This window comes from Pteronotus mesoamericanus, unplaced genomic scaffold (assembly GCF_021234165.1).
Source record: "Pteronotus mesoamericanus isolate MK-2021 breed Mesoamerican mustached bat unplaced genomic scaffold, CSHL_Meso_final contig_163, whole genome shotgun sequence".
Taxonomy (NCBI): domain Eukaryota; kingdom Metazoa; phylum Chordata; class Mammalia; order Chiroptera; family Mormoopidae; genus Pteronotus; species Pteronotus mesoamericanus.
The window spans coordinates 21,750,655-21,774,235 of record NW_026555064.1 but is presented as its reverse complement, the minus strand read 5'-3'; the positions used below and the strand labels follow the sequence as shown (position 1 = coordinate 21,774,235).

The 23,581-nt window shown below is 58.1% G+C and overlaps 1 protein-coding gene across 2 annotated transcripts in view; it reads left to right on the top strand.

Annotated features, from left to right (window-relative positions):
- The first annotated feature begins 4,928 nt into the window (after positions 1-4,928).
- Positions 4,929-23,581, top strand: part of ANK2 (ankyrin 2) — a 111,166-nt gene continuing 92,513 nt past the window's right edge. For both annotated transcript variants that reach the window (XM_054563704.1, XM_054563696.1), the window contains exons 1-4: positions 4,929-5,099; positions 12,665-12,766; positions 18,068-18,166; positions 19,743-19,841. In XM_054563704.1, the coding sequence (XP_054419679.1) occupies positions 4,962-5,099; positions 12,665-12,766; positions 18,068-18,166; positions 19,743-19,841 (438 nt within the window). In that variant the 5' untranslated portion in view covers positions 4,929-4,961. The remainder of the gene's footprint in view (positions 5,100-12,664; positions 12,767-18,067; positions 18,167-19,742; positions 19,842-23,581) is intronic.

The window sequence follows — 23,581 nt, the reverse complement described above, 5'->3', positions numbered from 1 at the left end:
GCAGTGTTCTCACCGTTGTTTTGCACGTGACAGTTCAGACTGAGACCCTTTCCCTCGCTTCTTTCATCCGTGATAGGGATCCTTGAATGACCCGACAACTCAGAGAGAGGAAATGAATTCCATGATTCTGAGCGAAACTTTCCAGTTTGCCACTTTCCTGGCTTCTGGCAAAATGGCTTTTCAGTATTTTTACTATGGTACTACTTGCCTCTACGAACAGGTTAAGTGAGGTGGTTGAGGCCGAAAACCCCAACAGGCTTGTGCAGCTGGTTTGCAAACTCTTGTCCGCACGGTCCCGCAGGACAAAGCTGTTTCCATCCGCCTGTGTGGAGGTGAGAGCTGGCGTCCGGCCGGGAGGTGCAGAGACGGATGGGGGGGCACGGGCAGGAGCTCCTGTCGGGCAGAACTGTCATCGGTCCCCGGGCCCCCCCCCCCAGGCCCCCGAGGGCCCAGAGCACTGCCGCGGGCAGCACAGCTCGCGGGACCGGGATGCAGACCAGGACACCTGGGCCCCTTCCCTCCCCCTGCCCACCGCGAGAGCGAACTGAACGGGCCTCCAGCGTCAGCGGCTGTACCGCTCCTGTTAGACGTCTGTCCAAATGTTCTGTTTCACAGAAGCAAAGACCCTCAGAGCTGGGAGGGACCTAGCATCCACCAAGTCCAGATCCCTTATTTTATAAAGAAAATTAAAGCCCAGGTCTGATCAGGGTCACGTGCACCCACAGGCGTGTAGGAGGCAGAGCCCCAACCTGGGCTCAGGATCTTCACGCCGAGATGGTTTTTGACTCCCCTGCAGGTTAAATTGTGGAGTCAGACAGTTATTTCTCCTCCCAGGGGTTGGTTTTCTGACGGTTCTGTGGTCACTGCTGCCCCTTTCCTCGGTGAAGCTGAAAACCGCGGTGGCCGACTGTCCAGTCTGCTCTCCCAGGGACGTGGCACCTGCCTTCCTGCTTCTGGGAGACACAGCGGGGAAGCTGCTTTGTTCTCAGGCCTCCTGGGCTTTTGACCTGGCCGGGTTTGAATGCAGCGATGCATCGAGGCAGTAGCAGGCGAGGTGCAGGGGGAATGTAGGATAAGCAAAAACGCAGCACATTCTACATCATGCACCAAGCTCAGGGCTGCTGCTCTGACTGTGGCCAAACATGCAACTATTTCCCTTCTGACCGATTCGCCCTAATGACTCAGAAGCATCTCTGAGCACAGGGCGACTTTGCCCCCCCCCCGCCAGAGAGCAGCACCGCCCGAGGTCCGCAGACGCCCCAGCGGCCACGGGCACCTTGGGGGCAGGGGGTGGCCCAGTCCTCGCTCACCTTGCCTTCTGGTCCCGGAACGGCAGGCCACAGGGGGCCACAGTGCCCAGGCGGCCGTGACGAGCCTGCTGGCAGCTGCTCTGGGTTAACCCGGGACATTCCGACCCCTTTGTCCCTTGGGCTTGACGAGGCAGCAAGCCTCGGACTGCGGAGCTGTTCATCGGTGGTGGTTTCGCAGCTATGCCGGCGTCCGGGTCAACGGTTGGAGTCCGTCCGTCAGCGCACACAGCATCCCGGCAGCCGCAGGGCACCGGTGTGTGTGCTCGCGCTTCCTGTGCCCATCCTCGTCCGGCACTAACCCTGCGGCCTGACTTGGGACACCTGGTGACGCAGTGTCCACACCTCGCTCCAGGAGCCGCCAGTTTCCCTGCTCAGAGAGGCCTGGTTCCGCTGACGAGCAGGAAGCGGGGGGAGGTTGGATGCAGTCGCTTAGAGGGAGGTTTTCTGAGAGGCATCACCTGTCTTTTCTGGGTCACACTCTGTCTCCTTTGCAAACATTTTTTTTCTTTTTTAACAAAGCACTACAAATTTTTTTCTGGAAAAGTTCACCCCAAATGTTGTTAATATTTTTCAAAGGCCACAAGGGATGTGTACTGCAAATCCAGAAATAAAATAGAGGTGTGCCACACCGAGAGGGCTTCCGGGTTTTTGGCTCTGCCGTTGTGTGTGTGTGGAGGGGCCGCCAGCCCCTACGGTCCAGTCAGGTATCGATGTTGTGGATTTTTATTCATTTGCTTAACAAATGTTTAACGCTGTGGCCTGTGCATCCGAGAAAGTCCGTGGGAGAGACAGACCCTCGTGCACCAAGAGCAAGGGCTGGTCCCTGTGCGCCCTCCTTCCCAAAGGGGCACAGACTCAGGACTGGCCTAGGCGGAGCTGGGGCTTTTGTGGGAAAGAGGGTTTTCAGGCGAGTGCGGAGGAGACAGCGAACGTGGACGGGTCGGGGCCGGTCCCTGCTCGCCTGCGGGCGCTGGGTGGCCGCGTCAGGAGGCAACGTGCGCTGTGACAGCGTGGCAGGGCCCCAGCACCCGGGGACACCCTCCCCCGCTGGCCGGCTGAGTGCTCCTTCCACATGTGTAGCTGCCGATTTCGGATCTCAGCTCTAGAGTAAAGGGGGGAGGCTAGAGGGAATCTTCCGGATTTGCTTCCAGCCTCTGTAAAGCAGCATGAGTCTGCTCGAAGGCAGTTGCATATTAAATGTTGACTATTAAATGAATATTCGTGTTTTAAAAATAGCTAACAGATTCCGAAAGCGGTGGGGGGAGTGCACCTGTTTCGACAGCCGGCAAAGCCTTGGCGCCCGTTCTGAGTAACACAGTCGACGTGTGTTCAAGAGCCAGCGCTCGTAGACGTCGTGAGGCGGAACCTTCCAGAGGGCGGGAAGTCCAACGCACTCTTCTCCGAGAGCGTGCGAGCGGCCGGCAGACGTGGCAGCCCAGCGGTTCCCACCGTCCGGGCGCCTCTGTCCGAGCGGCCCTGGCCGGGGGAGTGGTTGCGCCGTCTACACGCAGGCATTTCAGGAGCAGGAAGGACTCGGCCTCGAAGCTCGGTCTTCGCCTCACTTTCACCCGAAGCTTCGACGTTCACAACGTGTAGGTGACGTTTCTCTTGATCACGACCGGAGAAGTTATGCCCCATCATTGTCATAAGTTTTTAAAAATGGTGTCAAGCGGCGCCTCCACCTGTAGCTGAGCGGTGGGAACGTTGCGGTCACTGAATGCTGGCGGTGGCCCCGGCAGGCTGGGTGTGGGGCGGGGTTGGCGGCGAGAGTGTCCGGCGGGCGGGCGGCCTCCAGGGCCAGGCGCACTCAGACTTGCAGGGGGCCGGCGCGGTGCCCGGGGCCTGCAGCCCCGCCCTGGACGCCGCTCCGGTCCGGAGCCACGGGGAGGGACAGCCCCCTTCAGGGCTGGCGGTTTCAGTTTAAAAATAATGACAGCTGTTCCCCAAAGCGACCAGAGGTGGTCTCTGAAGATGGTTCGCTATTCACTTGACCCAGAAAACCCCACAAAGTCATCCAAATCAAGAGGTTCAGATCTTCATCTTCCCTTCAAGAACACGCGTGGAACTGCCCAGGCCGTCAGGGGTGTGCACAGTCGAAAAGCCACCAAGTATCGGAAAGATGTCACTTTAAAGAAGCAGGGTGTCGCATTCTGTCGGCACAGTGGTGGAATTGGTGGCTGTGCCCAGGCCAAACAGCGGGCTGGACACCGGGTCGGTGGCCCCGAAGGAGTGCTGAGGGGGTGCTGCTGAGCGTAAGGCTTTCGACGTCGATTCTCTGCACATGGAGCACATCCAGGTGAACAAAGCTCCGAAGACGCGACGTAGAACTCACAGGGCTCATGGGCGGATCAGCCCACACACGCGCTCTCCCTGCCACACTGAGATGATCCCACTGAAAAGGAGCAGATTGTTCCTAAACCAGAAGAGGAAGTTGCACAGAAGACAAAAATATCCCAGAAGAAACTGAAGAAACAAAAGCTTATGGCCCAGGAGTAAACTCAGCATAAAATAAATACTAGTAAAAGTAAAAAAATAAACAAAATAGAAAATAATCACAAAGCATTTTTAATTTACAAAAATGAGTAATTGGAAAGGTAAGTTCTGTCAAGTGTAATGTGGTCAGTTTCTCAGTATCTTCCACCGTTGTTTTCCCCAAACGGTTGCTTTCAATTTAGTACCTTTCTTAAACGTTTAATATTTAACGTACAGCGTGTGGATGGATGATGCAAAAATCCCAGCCTGGACCGCGGCTGAGCAGTGAGACGAGAAGACGGGCACCGCGCGTAGCAAACGCGGGAGCGTCAGAGTGACGTTGAAACAATTACAGGTCAAGTTGAAGAAGAGCCCCAGGAAGCAGAGGTTAACCCATCACTGCCCTGACACAGTCCTGACTTCACCACGACTGTCAAAACCTGCAGTGTGGTCTCGGAGCCTGCTTGTGTGGCGTGGAAAGCCATCCTTGAGTCTTTTTCATGAAGCTGGGGAAAACATTTTCAGAATGTTAAAAATGAAAAGGAATTAGGTTTGAATGAAAAAGTTTGCTCTTATGTGGCCTAATCGTGACTAATGGGAAATGGGTAATTTATCAAATCCAGAACATCCGTGCGGGCGGGGAGCGGGCCACCACCGCACCCCTGCGTTTGTGGGGAGTTTTAGGAATGGGGAGGGCAGCTGCGGGCGCCCCGGGCCCCAGCAGACTCAGAGGCGACCGTCCGGCGGTGCTGCCGGCCAGCGGGGGTGTGCAGGCCCGCGCCCCGTGCGTGAACGGGCGGGCGGTGCTCGGGCTGAGGCGTGTGCGTCTCCTGAGAGACAGGCCAGCCAGCGGGAGGTGGAGGCCATGTGTGGAGCAGGCTGCTCACATGGTGAAAAACAACACAACACCGCCCCCTCCCCCGACCCGCATAGCTGGCCGGGTAGGTGTAAAAATAGCCAGGCAGCCGGATTGGAAGTGGTCACTGAACGCGGCCTGCAGTTCTCAGGCCTCCTGACACCAGCCCGCCGGCCAGATGGGGAGAAGTGGTGAGGGGCGTGCGGGGGCAGCGCGCGGGGAGCCTGGGGCCGTCTGCACGCGCTGTCCCGGCTAGTGAGGCCCCGGAGGTTGGACAGAGCCTGGGGCGAGGGCCGGCCCCCTGACCAGGAGCTGCGGGCGAAATGGGCAATGCTGCCCTCTGCCCTTCCTGCCACTCGGGGAGGAGCGTGAGGGCCCGTGGACACGCGCAGCAGGCGGACACAGCCCCCGACTACTACGGCTGCTGCGACAGTGCGGACCCCACGGAGCTGCGGGCGCGGGTGAGTCCTGAGCCACAGGGACGGAGGGAGGCTGAGGCAGGGTCCTGGCACCGCCCCGCCCCCGCACTGGTCGGCTCCCCCCACTTCCCGGAGGAAGGCAGTGGAGTGAAGCCATGGGATCCGCCCACCCGACGCCTCGGAGTCGGGCCTGCTCTCCCCACACGCTGGCCGCCCGCTGGGCTGGCTTCAGCTGCGAAGCGACGTTTGGGAGTAAGCGGTGGCGCCGTCTCTGTGATTTGGAATTTTCTCCAGGGCTGAGCATCTGTTTTGCGGTGGGCGGCTCACATCCACCGCCCGGGGCCGCCGGAGCCTCGCCTGTCTCCGCGTCGTGCCCGCGCCGCGCAGGTGCGCGGGGGTGGGGGGGGTGGGAAGGAGCCCTGCTTCGGCCCAGCAGCGGGCGACGTCCGGGAGCGGCCTTCGCACTGCTCACAGCCAGGCGGTGATCCTCCACGCAGAGGCTTAAAGTTGAACAGTCAGACGTGTAAGCTGACTTTCAGGCTTTAATAATTCAGAGCCGTGGAATGCTCCTGGAAATGGTTACAAAGGCTTATTGTGGTTTTCTGGGGGCGGGGCTAAAAGCCTCTCTGAAACAGTATGATATTCATGTTGCTGGAGAGAGAAGCTCGTCGGGATCCACCCGTGTGGGAACTTGGCCTCATGGCAAGTTGCTTCTTTCAGGGACACCACGGAGCCCGAGGTGCGGGGCCCCTCAGCGGGAGGAGCAGAGGGTTGTGCCGGACATGTGGGCCCGACCGTCGGGGGGGCGGTGGGCACGTGGGCCCTTGCGGGGTGCCCTGTCCTGGCTCTTCCTCCGGCCTGGACACATTTCTCAATTTAGGAGCGTTGCAGTTCCGTCCGAGCGGCCAGACCAACACCCCCCGGGAGCAGACCCGCAAATGCTTCCTGCGGAGCCAGCGTCCGCGCCCGGCGTGCGCGCTCGGCAGCGGCTGCACTGCGGTGGCAGAGGCCAGAGCTGGGGTCGGGGGGCCAAGGGACCGCAGGGCAGAGGTGCTCGGGTGTGCGGGGCAGCTGCCCGACCAGCCCAGGCCCGTGGGGTGGGCGGGCCCCTCGATGGCTGGGTGTCCTTGCACTTCCAGAGCAGTTTGTGGGCCCAGGGGCCAGAAAGGGGAGCTCTCCCGTACCCTCGAGTAACTCCGTGTGCTCGCTGCATTGCTGTGTGTGAACGCATTTCCTAAGAAGTAGCTACCTTGTTTAAAAGGTAGTTTCTATGAATGTTTTTTGTTAATTTAGAATGTAGATCATTCTTTAAAATGAAGTTAATAATTCCTCCAACATTTTGAACTTACACAAGTGAATTCCATTTTTTTCACCTTTTAAGAATCATTAAGAAAAATGTAATGCATGAAAATAAATTAGAAGGGCTTTAAAAACTAAATATAAGAGCATAGTTTTAAAAAGTATGGAACAGGCGATGTCTTGGTGCGTTGATAGGTGTTCCTTAGGCAAAGAAGAACGTGCGTTGACGTGACTTGGGGGTCTGAGGGATGGAATGAGAAATCCACTCTAAACTCCAGGGCTCAGAAAAATTTTTAACGGTGACGACCAACGGCAGCGTCACCCTTTTTAAAATCCTTCGGTCCCTCATAACACAGGTGTTGGCCCTGGATGGAAGCAGGTCGGTTTTTTAAAACAATTACAACCTGACTTCTCTGAATCCAATAACGTACTTATAACCTGTTGGTCGCTGATGAAACTTTTCCATTGGCGTTTTCAGACGGGCGCACGCATGACCATGTGACACAGAACCGTATGGAGAGGCGGAGACGCCCCCGGCTTCTCCCTCGGACGCTGTGCGCTGCTCAGAATTTCTCACATCGGGGCAAAAAAGTTAGTCCCCAGTGCCAAGGGTCGAGCAGGGTCTTCAGCACAGTGCACGGCTCCGTCCTGTGGCTGCCGCCTGCGGGGCACCCGCCATGGGCCCTGCCCCCCGCCGGGCGCCCTGAGGCTGGTCTCTCCCCGCCCGCTCGTCCCGATCGGCACGTTCCTCACTCAGCCACTCGCGTGTGCTCATCACAACCGGTAACACCCAGTTCTTAAGATTTCAGAACTTATATTTCTATAATACGCTTTTTTTGAGGGGAAAAACAGAAACAGGTCCGTGGCATTTTTTTTTTCTTCTGGAAATAAACTTAGAAATGTTTTGGAGTTTATTGTGCTGTTAGGCCACAAGTTTCGGATCAGTGAATTTTCCAGTTTTACTCATAAGCCCAAATAAACTCACGGAGAAATGTAAATTTAAGGTAGCGTGGGGCAGGGCTTTCTTCTGCGGCGGGACTGCCTCTCACATCAGTCCTGAAAGGGCTGGGATCCGCCGGTGTCACCGTCAGCCCCACCGTCCCCAAAGGGGAGCCCGTGGGGCAGGGCAGAGGCAGGGACGAAATCCAGCTGTTTTTAAATTCCTGTTCAGAATTTGTCATGCTGTTCTGTCCGGTTGCAGACTTCCCTGCCCCTCGCAGAAGGGAAGGCTCACCCCTCAGACCGCGTTTCCTTTCCCACCTGCCGGTGACCGGCACGTGCGCCTCGCACGGTCCCGCAGAACGAGCAGCTCCAGAGACGCCTGCAGACCTGGCCCCGGCCCCGGCCCCGGGGTCGCCGTGTGGGGGATGCGCCTCCGCACAGCCACGCGGGGCCGTGTGCCCGGGGCACGGCCTCCGGCCCGGCTTCGGTCAAGCACGCCTGGAGCGGCCTCGGGACGCGCATCCATTCTCAGTCTCCTCCTTGGCTCGTGCTTTTGGTTTGGCATCGTTTGTTGGTTTGAGCGTTGGCCCGAGATCACTCTGCATTTCTCTTACATCGAGGTCACATATTTTTACTGTAGTTTCTCTACCATATCAGACTCACTGCTGCGTCCCAGGAGCAAGGCCGGAACATGGTTCTTCATCGCTGGCATCCGCAGGATTATCATACCCTCCTCTTTCCCTAGTTTCTTTATTTGCACGATTCGTTTATTTAACATTTCCCCCCAGTTTGGGTAAAGAATTTCATTTTCGTGACATCAGCCTTTTGCTGTTCTGTAACTCTCCTGGGACTGTGGCCCACACGCAGTGGCCTGGAGCTCCGTGGCGGCCACCGCGTCTGCCGCGGGCCTGGGCGAGGAGGCGCTGAGCGCGGCAGCCGGCGCCCGCACCGGCGACCCGACCGCAGCGCGTGCCTGTCGTGGGGGCGGCAGCAGCCTCGCTGGGGCCGCGTGTGCGGCTGTTCCGGGGCAGAGGACAGGGGCCGCGGCCTGGGGGGCAGAGGACAGGGGCCGCGGCCTGGGGGCAGAGACGGGCGTGGCCGGCCTGCGGGGCAGCGGGAGGCCTGGCCGGGAGTGCGGGGTCCCCCCGAAGGAGGCAGGGCTTGCAGGGAGGCGGGCGTCCCTGGGGCAGCAGTGGGGCGCGTGCAGGGCTGGGCCTGGGGGAGACGTGTAGCGATGAGCCGTGCGCCCGGACGCTCGGACTGGCCGTTGTTTCGCGTTTATCGTTTACAAGAAAAACCACGATTATTGAACAGACTCGGCGAGGGCCTCTGGCCTGTCACGGGGCTGAGCACCTTCAAGTTGTCCCGACAAAGTCCGTTTGCTGTTTGATGAGGAGACCGAGACTCACAGACCCGCACCAGAGGTCGCGCGGTTTGCTGAGCAGGCGCTGAGCTCGCCGCCGCCCCGAGGGACTGTGGGATGCCCCTCATTCCACGACACTCAGGTTACGACCGTCCCCCCAGTTTGTCGGATGCAGCCTAGTCTTTGTGTCTCTACACACATGGACCTCGGGGGTGGCCGGTAAGAGCCGTGTGTTTACAGAAAAATAACTGTACCCTAAGAAAGCCTGTGAATTCCTTAAACCCCCAAAGGAGCCCAGCTTTGCCTCCGCTGACCAGTCAGCAAAAGCATCGCGGAGCCGGACACACGACAGGCGTGTCCTCAAGCCTGAGGACACACTCATCCCTCTCACAGGGTAAAAAGCCCACGACCTCCGTGTTGCTACCTTGGTTACGGTCAGGGCTTTGCGTCCTGTGTCAGAATAACAGACCCGAGTCGTCCCGGACAGTCGCTCACGCCAGCGTCTGTGGCAGGCTGCGCTGTAGCCGTTGAAAGCTCTTGTCAGTGGCTCGAAGGGGAAGTTTGGCCCCGACGCAGCCTGGGCTGCATCTGGGACTGACGCCGTGTCCCTGCTGATGCCATGGGCCCAGGCCCCAGCCCGGGTGCCTGGGCGCCGTGGCTGGTCTGCCCACTGTGGCGCCGGGGGCCCTGGCTGTCGGGCCCGTGCCGTCCCACCTGGGACCTGGCTTCTGGCCGCCGCCTGCGCCACAGCAGAACCACACACGTCAGGCAGGCACAGGCCGCCTCTGCCTGTCAGCCCTGAGTGCCGAGCCCGGAGGCACGGGCAGCGTGTCACGTCGGGCTCAGGGGTGCACCGGTTCCGCGGCAGGAACACGCCCACGTTTTCCTCGTTGGGCCGTCCTTGGCACGGAAGCACAGAGGTTACGCGTTTTGTAGCCACAGGGTCCTTGGACCCCATGGCTGTGCCCTGGGCTCCAGGGGACCAGTGTGACTCTCCGACTGCAGGTTGCTCCTGGCCCATGTCAGTTCTGCGGGGGGTTTGTAGCCATTTGGATACAGAAAACGCACAGAACTAGAGATACCCCAGGGTTGTGAGGGACAAGTGTCGCGATGTCCCTCTGTGGCTGACTAACACGTGTGGGGCTCGGCGCACGGATTCTCGGCGCAGCCGGACTCTGCGGGCCTGCGGCGGCCGTGCGGGGACTCGCGAGCCCTGGGGACACGGGCGGCAAAGCGGGAGGAGCTGGCCTGGCGCTCGTCGGAGACCTTCCCGGAGGGGCTGCTGTTGCCTCCTCTTCTCCTTGTTGAGCCTTTCTGTGGGCAGCGCCCCCGCCCCCAGCCCCCCCAGAGCCCAGGGACACCCGTCCGCGGCGGAAGCACACGGTCCCCCCGCCCGACCCCGCCCCGGCACGGAACTTCAAACTGCTTCCTGCGTCTTCTCAGCGGGAAGCAGTGTGGTGCGCACCGCTGCGTCTGCCACCCCGGCGCCCAGGCCCGCTCCCTTCTCCCTGTGCCTCCGCTCCCGCAGACAGTCCCTCTCGAACTTTACCTCCGCGCCTTCCTCCCCGGCAGCGAGCTCCTTGCTTGCCTTCCCTGGCTCAGCCAAACCAGAGGCCTGGCCACGAGGAGCTAACTCCCGGGGATCCCTGGCCCCCTGTGGCTGCACAGGGAGAACGGCAGTCTCCCCGCAGCTCTGTGCGTCTCGGTGGGGTGCTTTAACCTTGGACGGACCGGGGCTGGGCCGCGGGGCCGCGGGGCCGCGGGCGCGGGAGCAGCTCCTTCCCTCAGACTGCCAGCAGCTACGTGGAAACTTTGAAGCCTTCATTCAATTTTGTTCCTGAAATCTGTGTTCTGGGGCCATTTTATAATAGGTTCATTGATTTGCATTTGCATTTGCAATGTGCATTTACAGTGCATTTTCTCACTTTGGGAAAACCAAACCTCTCCACGGTGTTCTAGAAGAATCTGCCTTAGAGCAGAGTCTGCAGAGCCTCAGCCGAGACGAGGTCCCTGGCGGGGACCTCAGCCGCTCCGGCCCTGGGGGTCCAGCCCCTCCGGGACTTGGGGGTGAAGTCCCAGGGCTGGCTGTCAGCCTCTGCTTTGCTCCTGCTGTTTGAAAGCTTGACTCCGAACAGAGAAAAGCAGTTACGAAAACTCGTTATTATGCAGCAGCAAAAGCAGCGCCTGGAGAGGGGTCCGGGGGTCTTGGGGTGCCGCCCGGACGCGCCCCCCTCAGCCTCCACCGCAGGGTCTCCCGGGGAGTTCATCCGCCAGGCCCCAGGCACGTGTGCCGTTGGTGCAGGCGCGGCCGAGCAGCCTGTCTGGTCTTGGGTGTGACCGCACGGAACGCAGTGTGCGCGGGGAGGCGGGTCACGGGCCTCTGCGCGCGGGGCGCCCTGCGGCCCCGACGTCCGTGGGCCGCCTCGCAGGCAGCTCTCTCCTGTTCAAGGCGCTCGGGCGGCCAGGGGGGCGAGGGCAGGGGTCCCGCCGCGAGCTCGCTCTCCAGGGCAGGCACCCCGTTAGGCAAGCGCTGGGATTTAGCGTGAACGTGCAGACCAGGGGCGTGACCAAGGTCTGTCTGCAAACGCGACAGACGCGTGGCCCGCAGGGTAGGGCCCGTGGTAACGCGGCTTCGATGCTCTGAGGCCCAGCGGCAGGAGTCGAGGGGGGGGTCTCCCGCCAGCGAACGCTGTGACCTGGACACTGAGCCCCTTCTGCCCTGGGGAATGGTGACGTCATCATGTGGCCGTTCCGCCTTAGGGGCCGGGTGCGCTCAGACGCGCCGTCGGTGTCCCCTGTCGTTGCTGGGCCTCGCGCTCAAGATGGAAGTACTTTCTAGGCACAATCTTCCTTTAAATTTTTTAAAATTTATTTTTTAAGTTATAGTTGACATACAGTGTAAGCATAGTGGTTAGACATGTACATACAGCACATAGATGTATTTCTAAAGACCGTAGACGGGAAATAAGGTACTTTCTGTCTGTGACCTCGTGTGATTTAATTTTTATTGTTTTATAGTAAATAATGTTTCTTGTGCAATGTCGATGGGGTGCACCAGTTTGATGTTTCACTTTTAAGTGCTGTGGCCAGAAACCTGAAGGTAGAAACTCTTCTGGAAGTTTAGGATTCGCCGCAGACCATGAAATAGCTTCGCAGAGTAGACCTTTGCGGATGAGCCACCGCTGGGTCATGCGCGGGTGTCAGGCCTGGCGGAGGGCGGCCCTGGGTGGGCGGCCAGCGCACCGCGTGTGTCCTCTGTGGGCCGTGGCGTCCCTTCCGGGTCCCTGGCCGGGGGCAGGGCCGGAGCCGGGTCTCGGGGGCGGCTCTCCCCGCCACACGGTGGGGAACGCTCAGCTGGTCCCCTCGGGGTCCAGTTTTGGGAGGAGGATCAGGAAGGCGGGGACCCAGAAAGCAGCCTCCGCCAAGAGTGGTCGTCTTTACGGGGAGGGTGTCGTCGGGTGTGATGTCGACGGGTCGGAATCCAGCCTTGCCCTCCCCACGTCGCCGGCATCGCAGGCCCGGCCCGGCCCAGGCCACAGCTCTGAGCGCCGCCCTCGCCCCGGCAGCCCCTCGGAGCCTTCTGGCCTTTGTAGCGAGGACAGGTGACCCCCGGGGGACCACACCGAGGCTCGTCTGAGAGCCAGCCCGTAAGGCGGAGAAATAAGACGCGCAGACGCTCTGAGTTCTTTGGGTTTCCTGACTCCTTTTGCCCAACGTTCAATTCAGTGTAAAGGCACCGGCATCCTGGGGCCGCAGGGAGTGGGGAGCAGGGGGTAAATTCGTGCTCGGGGGTAACGGCTGTTTTCACATCAGCAGTTCCCTCCCCCTCTGGTAGGGCCCCCGTGGACCCCCACGCCCCTCAGCAGCTCTGGGGACACGCCGCGGCCGAGCGTCGTGAGCCCCGTGTCGAAGCGGCTCCCGGCGGCCGTCCCGCGGGCAGGGAGTGGTGGGCGTGCTCTGACCCGGTCGGCCGTTCACGGAGGGTCTTCTCCTTTCCCCGCAGTCGGACAGCAATGCCAGCTTCCTCCGCGCCGCCAGAGCCGGCAACCTGGACAAAGTCGTGGAGTACCTGAAGGGCGGCATCGACATCAACACCTGCAACCAGGTAGGAGCACGGCACGCCTGGGGGCGGGGCAGGGGGTGGGGGGTGCGGCAGGGACGCAGCCGCCTGCACACGCAGCCCTCGGCCCCTGGACATTGGTGCTTTTACTGAATTTACTGAATTTACTGAATTTACTAAAACGCCAGGGATCCAGACGGGGAAAGGTCATTCCTCCCGTCGCCTCCTCCCGCAGCCTCAGACGTGTGTGTCGGGCTGTTACTGCTGAGGCGCCGGATCGGGGGCGGCAGCTGGAGGGCAGCTCCGCCCGGGATGAGACCCGGGCCGCTGGCGCGGGGGCGGGGACCGAGGCCGGTGCCGGGCGTCTCCCTGGGCCCCGGCGACTCAGCCCGACCGGGTTCCTTCTCTGCCGAAGGGCGTTTGCCTGTGGTAACTGATCGTTACAACTGGGGATGAAGAAATAAGAGGATAAAATATAAAGATTTCCCCTTTTCCCCCTAATTGTTTCAAAACATGGACGGAGCGGGAAGAGGTTGGAACATGGGCTGAGATGGCGCGTTTGGAATTTTTGTTCATCACACCCTCTTGGTAAGGGCTTCGGACAGAAGCCTGCGCCTTGGATGCCGTTGGGTCCCAGACACGCTGAGTCCTGTGCGATTCAGGCCCCTCGGGGCCGCAGCACTTCGCCGACCGTGCCGCGTGCTGGTGGCAGGCGTGCGCACACGCCTGCGGTGCGCGGGTCCGGGCCGGCCCTCGGCGAGCAGCGGGCCTTCGCCGTCGACGCCGCCCGTGGCAGGCACGGCCGCCCCGGCCCTGTGTGTCGCTCCTGTGGGGCCGGAGGGGGACGGGCAGCGGGCGAGAGCCACGGCTCGCCCCTGCTGTGAGCTGTCAGGTCCTGCGTCCGGTCCAGGAGACGGTGACCCTGCCCTGGCCCCGGCGCCCTCCTGCTGCCAGACCAGTGCCGGGGGCTGCAGCCGGTCCGCTGTTCCCTGTGTCGCTGAGATGGGGCCCCCGCCTCCCGAGCCCCGGCACCGGCCCTCTGCCCCGAGACGCGGGATCTTCGTGTCCTGCGCCTGCACTTCCTACCCTTCTGATCTCCCGTTAGGAATCTTGTTTGCCATGTTCTTGGTGTTCTTTTGGGCAAATAATTTAAACTTCGGGGACATTACTTACTTTAATGGAGAAAGAATGTCCAAATGTTCACATCGATGTAGGAACGACCTGCAAAAAAAGACTATGATATTGAATATAAAATCGTTTATAATCTTAATGTTACTTCAGGCTTTTTAAAGTAAATGAAATACATCTCCCATATTTTAACATCAGTTCATTAACTTTCTAAATTTGCTAGAGAATACGTAATGGAACTATTGGTTTATTTAGGTAAAAATTATCATTAAAAAAGCCAGAGGGAACCCACAAAAAATAAAGTTAACTTCAGTCAAACCAAGTCCACTTATCACAAAAGTATGACAATATATTTAATTGTATGAAAGATCTTAGGGTCCCTTTAGAAAAATAATTTCTCAGCCGTAAATACTCAGTTTGCTTTACGACCAGCAACGTCGTGCGTCCTGAAAAAGTCGCCAGCAGCCTGACATGCTGTCCTCATCGTGGCCGACGGTCCCCTGGCCCGTTGCTGTAAACGGGAAGACTTGCTTCTGTGAGGAGGCGGCATGGTGCCGGGAGACCCCACAGAGCGCGGCGACCAAGCTCGAGTTTAAGTTCTTTCTCACTTTCCTCCAGTCATTCCGGGTCAGAAGGTGACATTTTTTCTGCTCTCCAGCACGAGACGACAGTAACACACTCAGTCTTGCACAGATGGAGTCGCGACATGGATTCAGTTGTGACATATGAAAGGCTTTCTATGGTGAACCTGCGCTCATTGCAGTTACGACATCTAATCCACCAAGAATCCACCAAAAATGGCAAGTGACCGCCACCCAAACGGCAGGTGCACCGGCATCCGCCCGAGTTCACACGCGCCGACCCCGAGCGGCGCCCCCGCCGGGACCCCTGGTCTGTCCGTGTCCCCGGGACAAGGCTGCCCCCGGGCGTGCGCACCTGCCCTTCGAAGTGGTGCTTCATCGTCGGGCTTGGCCCTCGCCTTCAATCTGCCGTGGCGGATATGAAAGACCCTTGTTCGTCCTTCAGTCACCATGCGAGGGGGTTCAAGGACCTTCTAGGTCAAAGGGCACCGCCCCCAGGATTTTACCATTGTTACTAGAGCTCCAGTCAATCGCAGAGCGGAACGTGATTTCAGACCCCCGGCAGGGCAGAAGGGGCCGCCCGTCCACAGAGGGGTTGCTGTTTTTAACTCTGTGACAGCTCAGCGCTGATGTGCCCTGTGGGGGAAGCGAAGAAAAACCACCCCGTTTTGCCCGCACGCCTGCGTTTCCAGGGAGCACGGCGACGCGGGACGGGGCCGCCTGCAGGCCACGCTGCGCCTCAAGGGCAGGCCGGGGCCGCCGCGCCCCCAGAGCAGCGCCAGCGCCAGCGCGGGGGGCCGGCCACGGTCCTCAAGCTGCAGTTTGGATGGAGATTTCTTTCTTTGTGAAATGGACTCGTAACTACTGTGAGGATTTTGAAATTTAATCCAAAAATACCATTTGGTTTCTAATCACTTGAAAGAATATTGAAAAATTCAGAAATTTGGCACAAGACAATATTGTTTAATAAAAACCTTTACGGTTTCATTTTTTCCAAGTGGTTACAAATCTGTTAAATTTTAATTTCCCCAAACGATTAAATTAGTAAATTATTTGTCTAATTATCTCTTACACATTCAGAAAAGAGAGTGAATTTTAGCATTTGCTCTCTATTTCTGTAACTCACACATACTTATGTTTCTCTTATTTAGTAATTGTTCATAATCTAATAATGTCATAAAGGAAGTTAAGAGCCAGACTTTAAAAGTACACTTTATAACCTTTCGATAAAAAATTTATTGTGCATCAGCAAATCCCGCTAAGCCTCAGGCACGAGCGGTGTGGACACAGCGGTCACGGCTCGGCCACAGGCGCTCTTGGAAGTCACCTTAAATGTGGGCCGGAACCCAGGTTCCCGCCCTGCCCACTTCCCTGTGGCCCTGAGCAGCCAGCGTCCCCAGGACTCTGCCCCCCGGAGGAGGATAAGACAGTCCCTGCAGGGACGTCCTGGGGCGGCCGCAAGGACTCAGCTCGATGCCCGCTGCGTGCTCAGCAGAGCAGGCCTGCGTCAGCCCTGAGGCGGTGCCGGTCCCTGTAAGGACGTGAGGCCCCTGCGTGGAGTCTGCGCCCAGCCTCAGCGCAGTGTGGCCGCGGGCGCCGGCCTCGGCCGGGAGCGTGGCCGGTCTGGGAAGGGGAGGCTCGTGGACCCCGGGTCAGGGAGGGGTAGGCGCCGTGAGGGCTGTGGTGTGATGAGAGCTCTAATTGCTTCTGCTCTTACAGCGCCTGTGAGTCAAGGCCACGCGCGGCGCGTGAAGGAGCGGAGGGTGGCAGGGGCTGGCGTCGCAGGTGGGCACGGGCCAGCCAGCAGCGGGTCGCCGACCGCGTCGGGCCCCGAGCAGCACGGCCCACTGCCCCGCGCCCTTCTGCAGCCACGGGGGGCCAGGGATCCCCGGGAGTTAGCTCCTCGTGGCCAGGCCTCTGGTTTGGCTGAGCCAGGGAAGGCAAGCAAGGAGCTCGCTGCCGGGGAGGAAGGCGCGGAGGTAAAGTTCGAGAGGGACTGTCTGCGGGGCGGGGAGCGGGCGCGGGGCTGCAGGGCTGGGCCGGTGAGCGAGCGCGTGAGGGGCGGCGGAAGGGCGGCAGGCTGGAAACCGAGGTCCCGGGGGGCGGTTACGTCGTGGGAAGCAGCCGCGTCTCGAGTCCAGCCACGGAAGCGAGTGGATGAGGCGGGCAGAGGGGCACAGCGCCAGCCGAGACGCAGGCGCCTCGCGGCCCGGAGAGCTGGGAACATCGCCTGCGTCTGCCTGGGAGGGAGGGGCCGGGAGCCCAAATCGGAAGCCTTCCTGGGGCGCGGCCACAGGCGGAGGCCACCTGGGGGTCACGAAGTGTCATCGAAGTGAAGAGCCGTCCGTCGTCCCGTTGCTTCTCCTCTTATTTGTGTCACAGCAGCGACCGAGTCTGGGAACCTCAAGGACTGGTGCCCTGAAGCCCACCCCTCTCTCAGAACAACTCTTCAGAGCGTCCACTGTTCCTCATTGGACCTGAAGGGACCTCTGGTTTCCCCAAGGTGCCCCCGCATCTTGGTCTCCCCTAAACTGCCTTAGCTTTTTTGCCACCCAGAGCACACGTGTGCGCCGCTCCCCCCACAGAGATGCACACACACACACAGATGCGTGTGTGTGCACGAGTGTGTACGAAAGTATCACCAAAAAATAAAGCCCAAAGCCCCGCAGTACAGCCTTTGTCTTTATTTCACATCGTGTTTTGAAATGCGTCTGCATCGGAAACCTGTGGATACCCACCAAAAACATGGTGAAATCAGTTAAATTGTGTCTGACAAAGATGCCCCACTGTTTGCTTTGCTTTTCCTGGTCTTCGTAAAACTAACCAACCCTCGATTCCACCGCAGCGAGCGCCGTGCGTTCAGGTCAGCCGCTGTGCGCGGCCTGCGCTGGGCACTCGGAGTGGGAGCTGGGCGGGGGGTCGGTCTGTCTGTCCGTCGGCCCTCTTGCTTTGCAGCGGCTCCTTTTCCTCTGCTGTGCAGATGGTTCCTCACGGGAGTCGTCGATGCTGACGGCAGAGGGAGACCGTCACAGCTTCCTGATGGCCGGTGTCCCTCTCGCGGGCACGCAGCTCCTCTCGCGACAACCTCCTGGCCTAGGTGGCGCAGCACCGAGGGGGCGGGCGGGGGCCCAGGGGTCATTCCCTCTGGTCTCTCATGACCGTTTGGTGTGTATTTGCTCTCCAGCGCCTTCTGGTATTTTCTGGGAACTCATGTCTCCCAGTCGCCTCCTCCCAGTGAGCATAGCTGAGGAAGTTACGGAAGTTTGTGGCACTTCCCTCACGTGCGTCAGACAGACAGGAGGCCCGTAACGCGTGGGCCCGATTTTCTGCGTAGAGCAGCCAGAGGCCGGGAGGCAGCCACAGGCAGGGGCCTGCGAGGGAACAGGTGATGGTCAGGGGCTTAATAATCAATGTTTTGGGCTCTTGGGGACAGAAACTATGTCATGTGTACTTTGCTTCTCCCTTAGAACCCCTTTGCCTCTCTGAACCAAAAACACTGGAAATCAGTCTCTCTGAACTTAGTAGCTTCAGGCTGGTGCACAAGGAAAGAGGCCCCAGGGACCGCAGCCGCCCGGTGCTCGGGGGCCGCCGCCCCTGCCGCGGGCTCCGCTCTGAGGCCTCGTTCCTTCTTCCGCAGAATGGACTCAACGCGCTGCACCTGGCGGCCAAGGAGGGGCACGTGGGGCTGGTGCAGGAGCTCCTGGGCCGCGGCTCCTCCGTGGACTCCGCCACCAAGGTAGGCGCTGTGCGGGCGAGGGGCGCGCGTGGTCCGGGGCCTCCGGCCCGGCGCGTGCATTTGGGGGCCCTGCGCGCCCCCGGGATCCCTGCCGCCGCAGGACGGGAACTGGGCTCTTGCGCTCCGCTCGGCAGAGCCCGGGCTGCGTCACGCGGGGAGCAGCAGGCGTGACGCGGGATTCCGCCCGCCTGTTTCCAGCAGTTTGGCCTTGTTGTTTGAGTCACGCAATGTCTACGTTAACATGACTCCCTGTGGACAGTAGCGCCTGTTTTCCCCAAGGTGAACTCATTTTTAAAAAAATAAGCGGATGTAGTAAACATCTGAAGGAAAGTGAACAAGTAATGTTCGTGCTTTAATTAAAGTGTTGTATTTTGTCATGTCTTCATTTAATTTAGTAAGAGAATAGAGAGACTCCCTTGTACTCCAATGGAAAGGAGATTTTGGATCATCGATTGAATGATTATGATAAAAGGAAATTTTGTCCCCGTGAGGAGTTCGTAAAGAAATTAGACTCATTTTTAGGGACGTGCAGCAGGTGCTCGGTGCACTCGAAACGCTTCCTCGTTGATTCTGTGTTGCTGGGATGTATTTGAACCTCGTCATTGGGGAGCCATCGCAGAAACAACAGATATTTTTTAAAATACCATTAGTGGTGAGAAACCTTTGGCTTTAGAAGGTGAAACTTTAATTTGGAAGAAAACAGTAGCCAATCAGAATCAAGCAAACTGCCTTGGCTGGAGTGGGATCATCCACGGTCGTGGGCCGCGCGGAGAGGTTAGGGGGCGGGGCCGGGCCGCTGCTGGCACCGCGGGCGCTGGAGGGAACCGGGGACCGGCCGTGCGCCTGGCCTTGCAGCGCCTCAGGCGTGAGCGGCCCAGCGGTGGCCTGGCCGGGCTCCCAGCGCGGTGCACAGCGATTCTCGTGGAAACCGAAAAACAAAACCAGTAATTCTTTGACAGTTCCAAAGAAGTGAAGCTATTACTTCACTGTAACCGATTTCTTACTCTGGACATAAAGACAGTATAAGCATTTTTAAGAACAAGTCTTTGACCCTATCCAATAAATGTTAAACAAACATTCAAAAACTATCATTTTGAATGTATCAAATTATTTATTTCCCTAGTTGCCCATAATGTAATATATCCATTAAAACAGCCACTCTTGGATTGGTTAAGTATTTATATCGTTTTCCTTTTCTCCTTTCCCTTAGACTCTACTGATATTTTAAAGCGCAGGTGCCCTTCCGACCCTAGGTCATAGCTGTCGGGTTGGAGATCAGAGCCCACGCTCGTGGAGCGCGGCGGCGGCGGAGCCCCCGGCAGCCCCTGGGGGCCGGTCTGCGCTCAGGCCGCCCGGTCCGCGGCGCGGCCCGGCCGAGGGTGGAGCGGCCGAGCCCGGGGGAGGTCCCTGTCCTGACAGTAAGACAGGCGCCCCGCCCCCACCGTCGGCCGCTCCCTCGACAGAGCGACAGGTCCCAGCAGCCTGAAAGCGCCGGCCCCGTTGAACGGGCCTGTACGGGTTGGTTTCTACAAGGTTTGGGAACTGATAGCGTCTTCTATTTTGTGTCTTCAAACAGAAGGGGAACACAGCTCTTCACATCGCCTCCCTGGCCGGACAGGCCGAAGTCGTCAAAGTTCTCGTCAAGGAAGGGGCCAACATTAACGCCCAGTCCCAGGTACTGCGTCCGTCCGCAGCCTCTCGGGTGAACGGGCGGCGCCGGGGGGCGGGCCAGCTTGGGGGCGGAGACCAGGCCGAGCTCCCTCCCGCGTCTGCTCCGCCACGTGACGTTCCGACCGTGCGTGACGCTGCGCCTTTGCGAGGAGGCGGGACCTCCCAGTGGACCTGACCGGGACTTGGACAGGCGCCCGGCCTGCCGTCGTGTCTTTGAGAACATTGGAAAGGAGAGTGGTTTTTTCCAGACGACAGTGACATCTGTGACAGAGGCATTACGCAGGCGGGTTCAGTGTCGCTCTGCAAAAGCATTTTCCCTCCTTCAGTTTTTAAAACCTCGCGCGGCGCCCATTCCAGCAGTGGGCGTGCGGTGAGGGGGTCCCGCTGCCTGGCTGCGTCCCTCCGCCCCGCGGGCTTCGCGGAGCGCCGCAGGGAGCAGGGAACCGCGGCCGCGCCGACGCCGCCCGCTTTTCCTGAGTCCCCGCCCTGTCTCGCGCCCGCCGCCCTTGCTCCGCCCAGTCCCGGGCTGCCGTCCCGGGAGCGGGCTGCCTGTCTCTAACACGCACGTGGGGGGGCACTTCTTGCCTGAGCTTTCACGTTCCACTCCCCAGCACTCATGCCCCTCGCAGGGTTACATGGCGTTCACCTGCCCGTTGAGGGTTTTCAGGGCGCATGTGCCCGCTACGCGCAGGGATAAACGCCGGTTCAGGCCGGCTTCCTGTAGTCCCTTCGTCCTCGGCCCGCACCCACCGGTGGTGGCGGGCGGTCGAGCCGGGCCGTGCAGAGCCCGAAGCAGGCGCCGTGGCCCGCGTGCCCACCCCGCGGGAGGCTGCCATATGGCCACGGCGCGTCCTTGGCTCTCAGCAGAGAACTCACAGTGGGATGTTCTGTTCTGTCCCCACACACACAGTGTGTAAAGTGGGAGTCGTGTTCACAGGGTCCAAGAAGAGGGTTTATTTTCAGCACTTTCCCCTCTTACTGTATACGAGCGGTGTTTTTCTCCATCAGGTTCTCGGTTTTTTAAATTGGGAAAATTGCTATTTTAATTCAGAGTCTCTGAGGTTAGGATGAAGGCGTGTGCTTGCGTTTGACCAGGGGTAAGAGAGGTGCAGGGACACGCTGTCGTCTGGCGGAAAACCTCCCTGTTGGCGGGAGCACCTGTGTGCCCTTCATGTTCTAAACAGACCGGCCTTCCCCATCCTCTGCTCTCCTAGGGGCGCGGAGCAATGACAGGCGCTTCGCATGGAACAGAATTACATCTCCTGTCCCAGTAGAATTCCCACAGTAAAATTACGCGTCTCATAAATGCACATACAAAACTGAAAAGCATGATAAATTTTGCATTTCCAATAAAATAAAGCAGTTTTTCAGTTTTGAATTTTAATTAATACACTTACATTTTGTCTTTGTGCTCGTATCTGGGGACACGTGGCCTGGAAAGGCTGAACATCATCCAATCTAGACCTTGGTTTGTCACCTTTTGGTCTCCATCCCTTCCCAAGCCCATCCGAGTCCAACATGAGTGCATTTTGAAGGGACTGAGTGCGGCCGGGCCAGCCTGGTGGGAGGAGAGTACGAGGTGCTGGGACTAGCACGGTGGCCCCCCCTTTGGGGCCCCCCCCCGGGCCGCCCCGGACGACAGGCCTCTGCGGCAGGGTCGGGACACCGCCCCGTGCTCGGGCGGCCCAGGAGCTCCTGCACCAGCCCCTTGTGCATCGGGCTGAGAAACTGAGAAAACAGAAACAAATGTGGGGGAGTAAAAGAAAAGGCAACTCATACTTTGGGAAATTAAGAAAAAAACGTTTGAACCCAGTGGGTGTGGTCAGGTCTTCATCTCTCCACCGTGTGTTTTAGTTTTTGACCCGACGTGCAAAGGGCTCTCATCAGTAAGTGGCAAGAACAATCCACGTTGCCGAGGGAAGCGAGAATTTCTTGTTACTAAACATACAGGGTCTCCGAGGCGGTGTGGGCATTAAAAGCACGCCGTGTGCTTCCCTTCCGTGTTTGTGGACACGGCTCGGGCCGTGAGGCGTGGCTGTCGCCAGGTTACGAAAAAGGCGGCTTTGGATGCGTTGGTCCACATGAGCCGTGAGCGTTTGGAGGGGTTAGGCGTGTGTGTTTTTTTAAAGATTTTATTTATTTATTTTTAGAGAGGGGGAGGAAGGGAGAAAGAGGAAGAGAAACATCCCTGTGCGGTTGCCTCTCACGTGCCCACCTACTGGGGACCTGGCCCCAACCCAGGCCTGGGCCCTGCCTGGGAGTGGAGCCGGCGACCCTTTGGTTCGCAGGCCGGCGCTCCGTCCACGGAACCACACCAGTCAGGGTGTTAGGTGCGTTTTAAAAGACTTGGGCCAGCATTTTATTTTCTCAGAGACAGTTGGGTAGAAAGAAGAGACTTGGTTGGTAATCATTAATTAAAAATACTTTTTTGGTATAATATGCAAGAGAGGTAAAAGAATTACAGCTTATTTGAGTAGTTTAATCTGGAGAGTCAAAATTCTTTGGTCCTTAGTATATTTACTCAACTTCAAAATAATAAAACAGTGAGGAGTTACATTGTGACTGTGGCTTAATTCAAAAGGGGTGTTGCAGTTTTAGGGTTTTTACCCCATGGGGAGGCGATCCAGGTACCCTCCCCCCGATCATTGTTACCTCTCCATTTTCTCAGCATCACGGCCTCGCCCGCGGCGGCCAGGGCTTGGGCTTCTGGGGTGACACGCTGCCTCCTGCGCCTCAGTTACTGGGTCGTCAGGAAGCTGCTCGAAGTACGCATTTCCAAAGCGTTCGCCCTGTGTGCCAAGCAAACGGTACTACATACTGGAAACCTGAACCATCGGTTTTTCAGCAATTTGAAAGTCTAGAAAAATTTATGGAAAGAAAATTATCAGGGACTTAATTTTCATTCAATTTTACTATTAAAACGTTCTTAACTTTATGTTAAAGTTTTATCTCTGATATTGAGACATTTTCATTGCTCCTATGGAGAGTAATCAGGGCACAGTATCTGCAAATTCAGTTTCAGTTTTTATTTTTAAAGTTATTTATTCTATATACACCATAAAAGCTTTCACGGAGACTGTTATACAGGTTTATGTGATTCAGTGGGAACGTGCTTCATCGAGGGAGAGATGGACTTGCCATTTCTGTCAACAACTTAAATAATGGTCAGCATTATATGTGCAAAAATAGCCGTGGAAGAAAACCTGCCAGTTGATACCTTAGTTTGTATTTGCCATTTATACAGAAAAACAATTTTAAGGCCTCGTCACTTGGAAGGACAGATGTGTTTCCTGAAAATGACCCATTTGCTTTTTTGTAGTTTGACCTCCTTAAACATCTGCTTCATGTTTTTCTGCAGAGGTGTCTATGGGTCACTTTTGTGTCTGTGAATCACTCTGTGATACACTGGATTTCCCGGAAAAGCCTTTCTTTTGAGCTGCCTTGATCGTATAGGGTGTATTTCAGTGTGGCCGCCTGGTCCGCAAGGACACCTTCAACTGCAAATGAGAGAAACAGACTCCGACTTCATTAAATAAGTGGGGATGTTCTTGGCGTCCGTGGATGTGATGTTCAAACAGGCAGGCTGAGCTCCAGCGGCTTTTAGGGAGATCAGTTCCGGCTGATGTATAGGGTGCCCCGGGGTGAGTAACTTGAAATGTGGGGAAGAGTTCCCGTGTTTTCTCAGCGATTTGTCCACAAGGAGCCGAAAGTGGGGACTGTGGTAGAGGCGGTGGGAACGCAGTG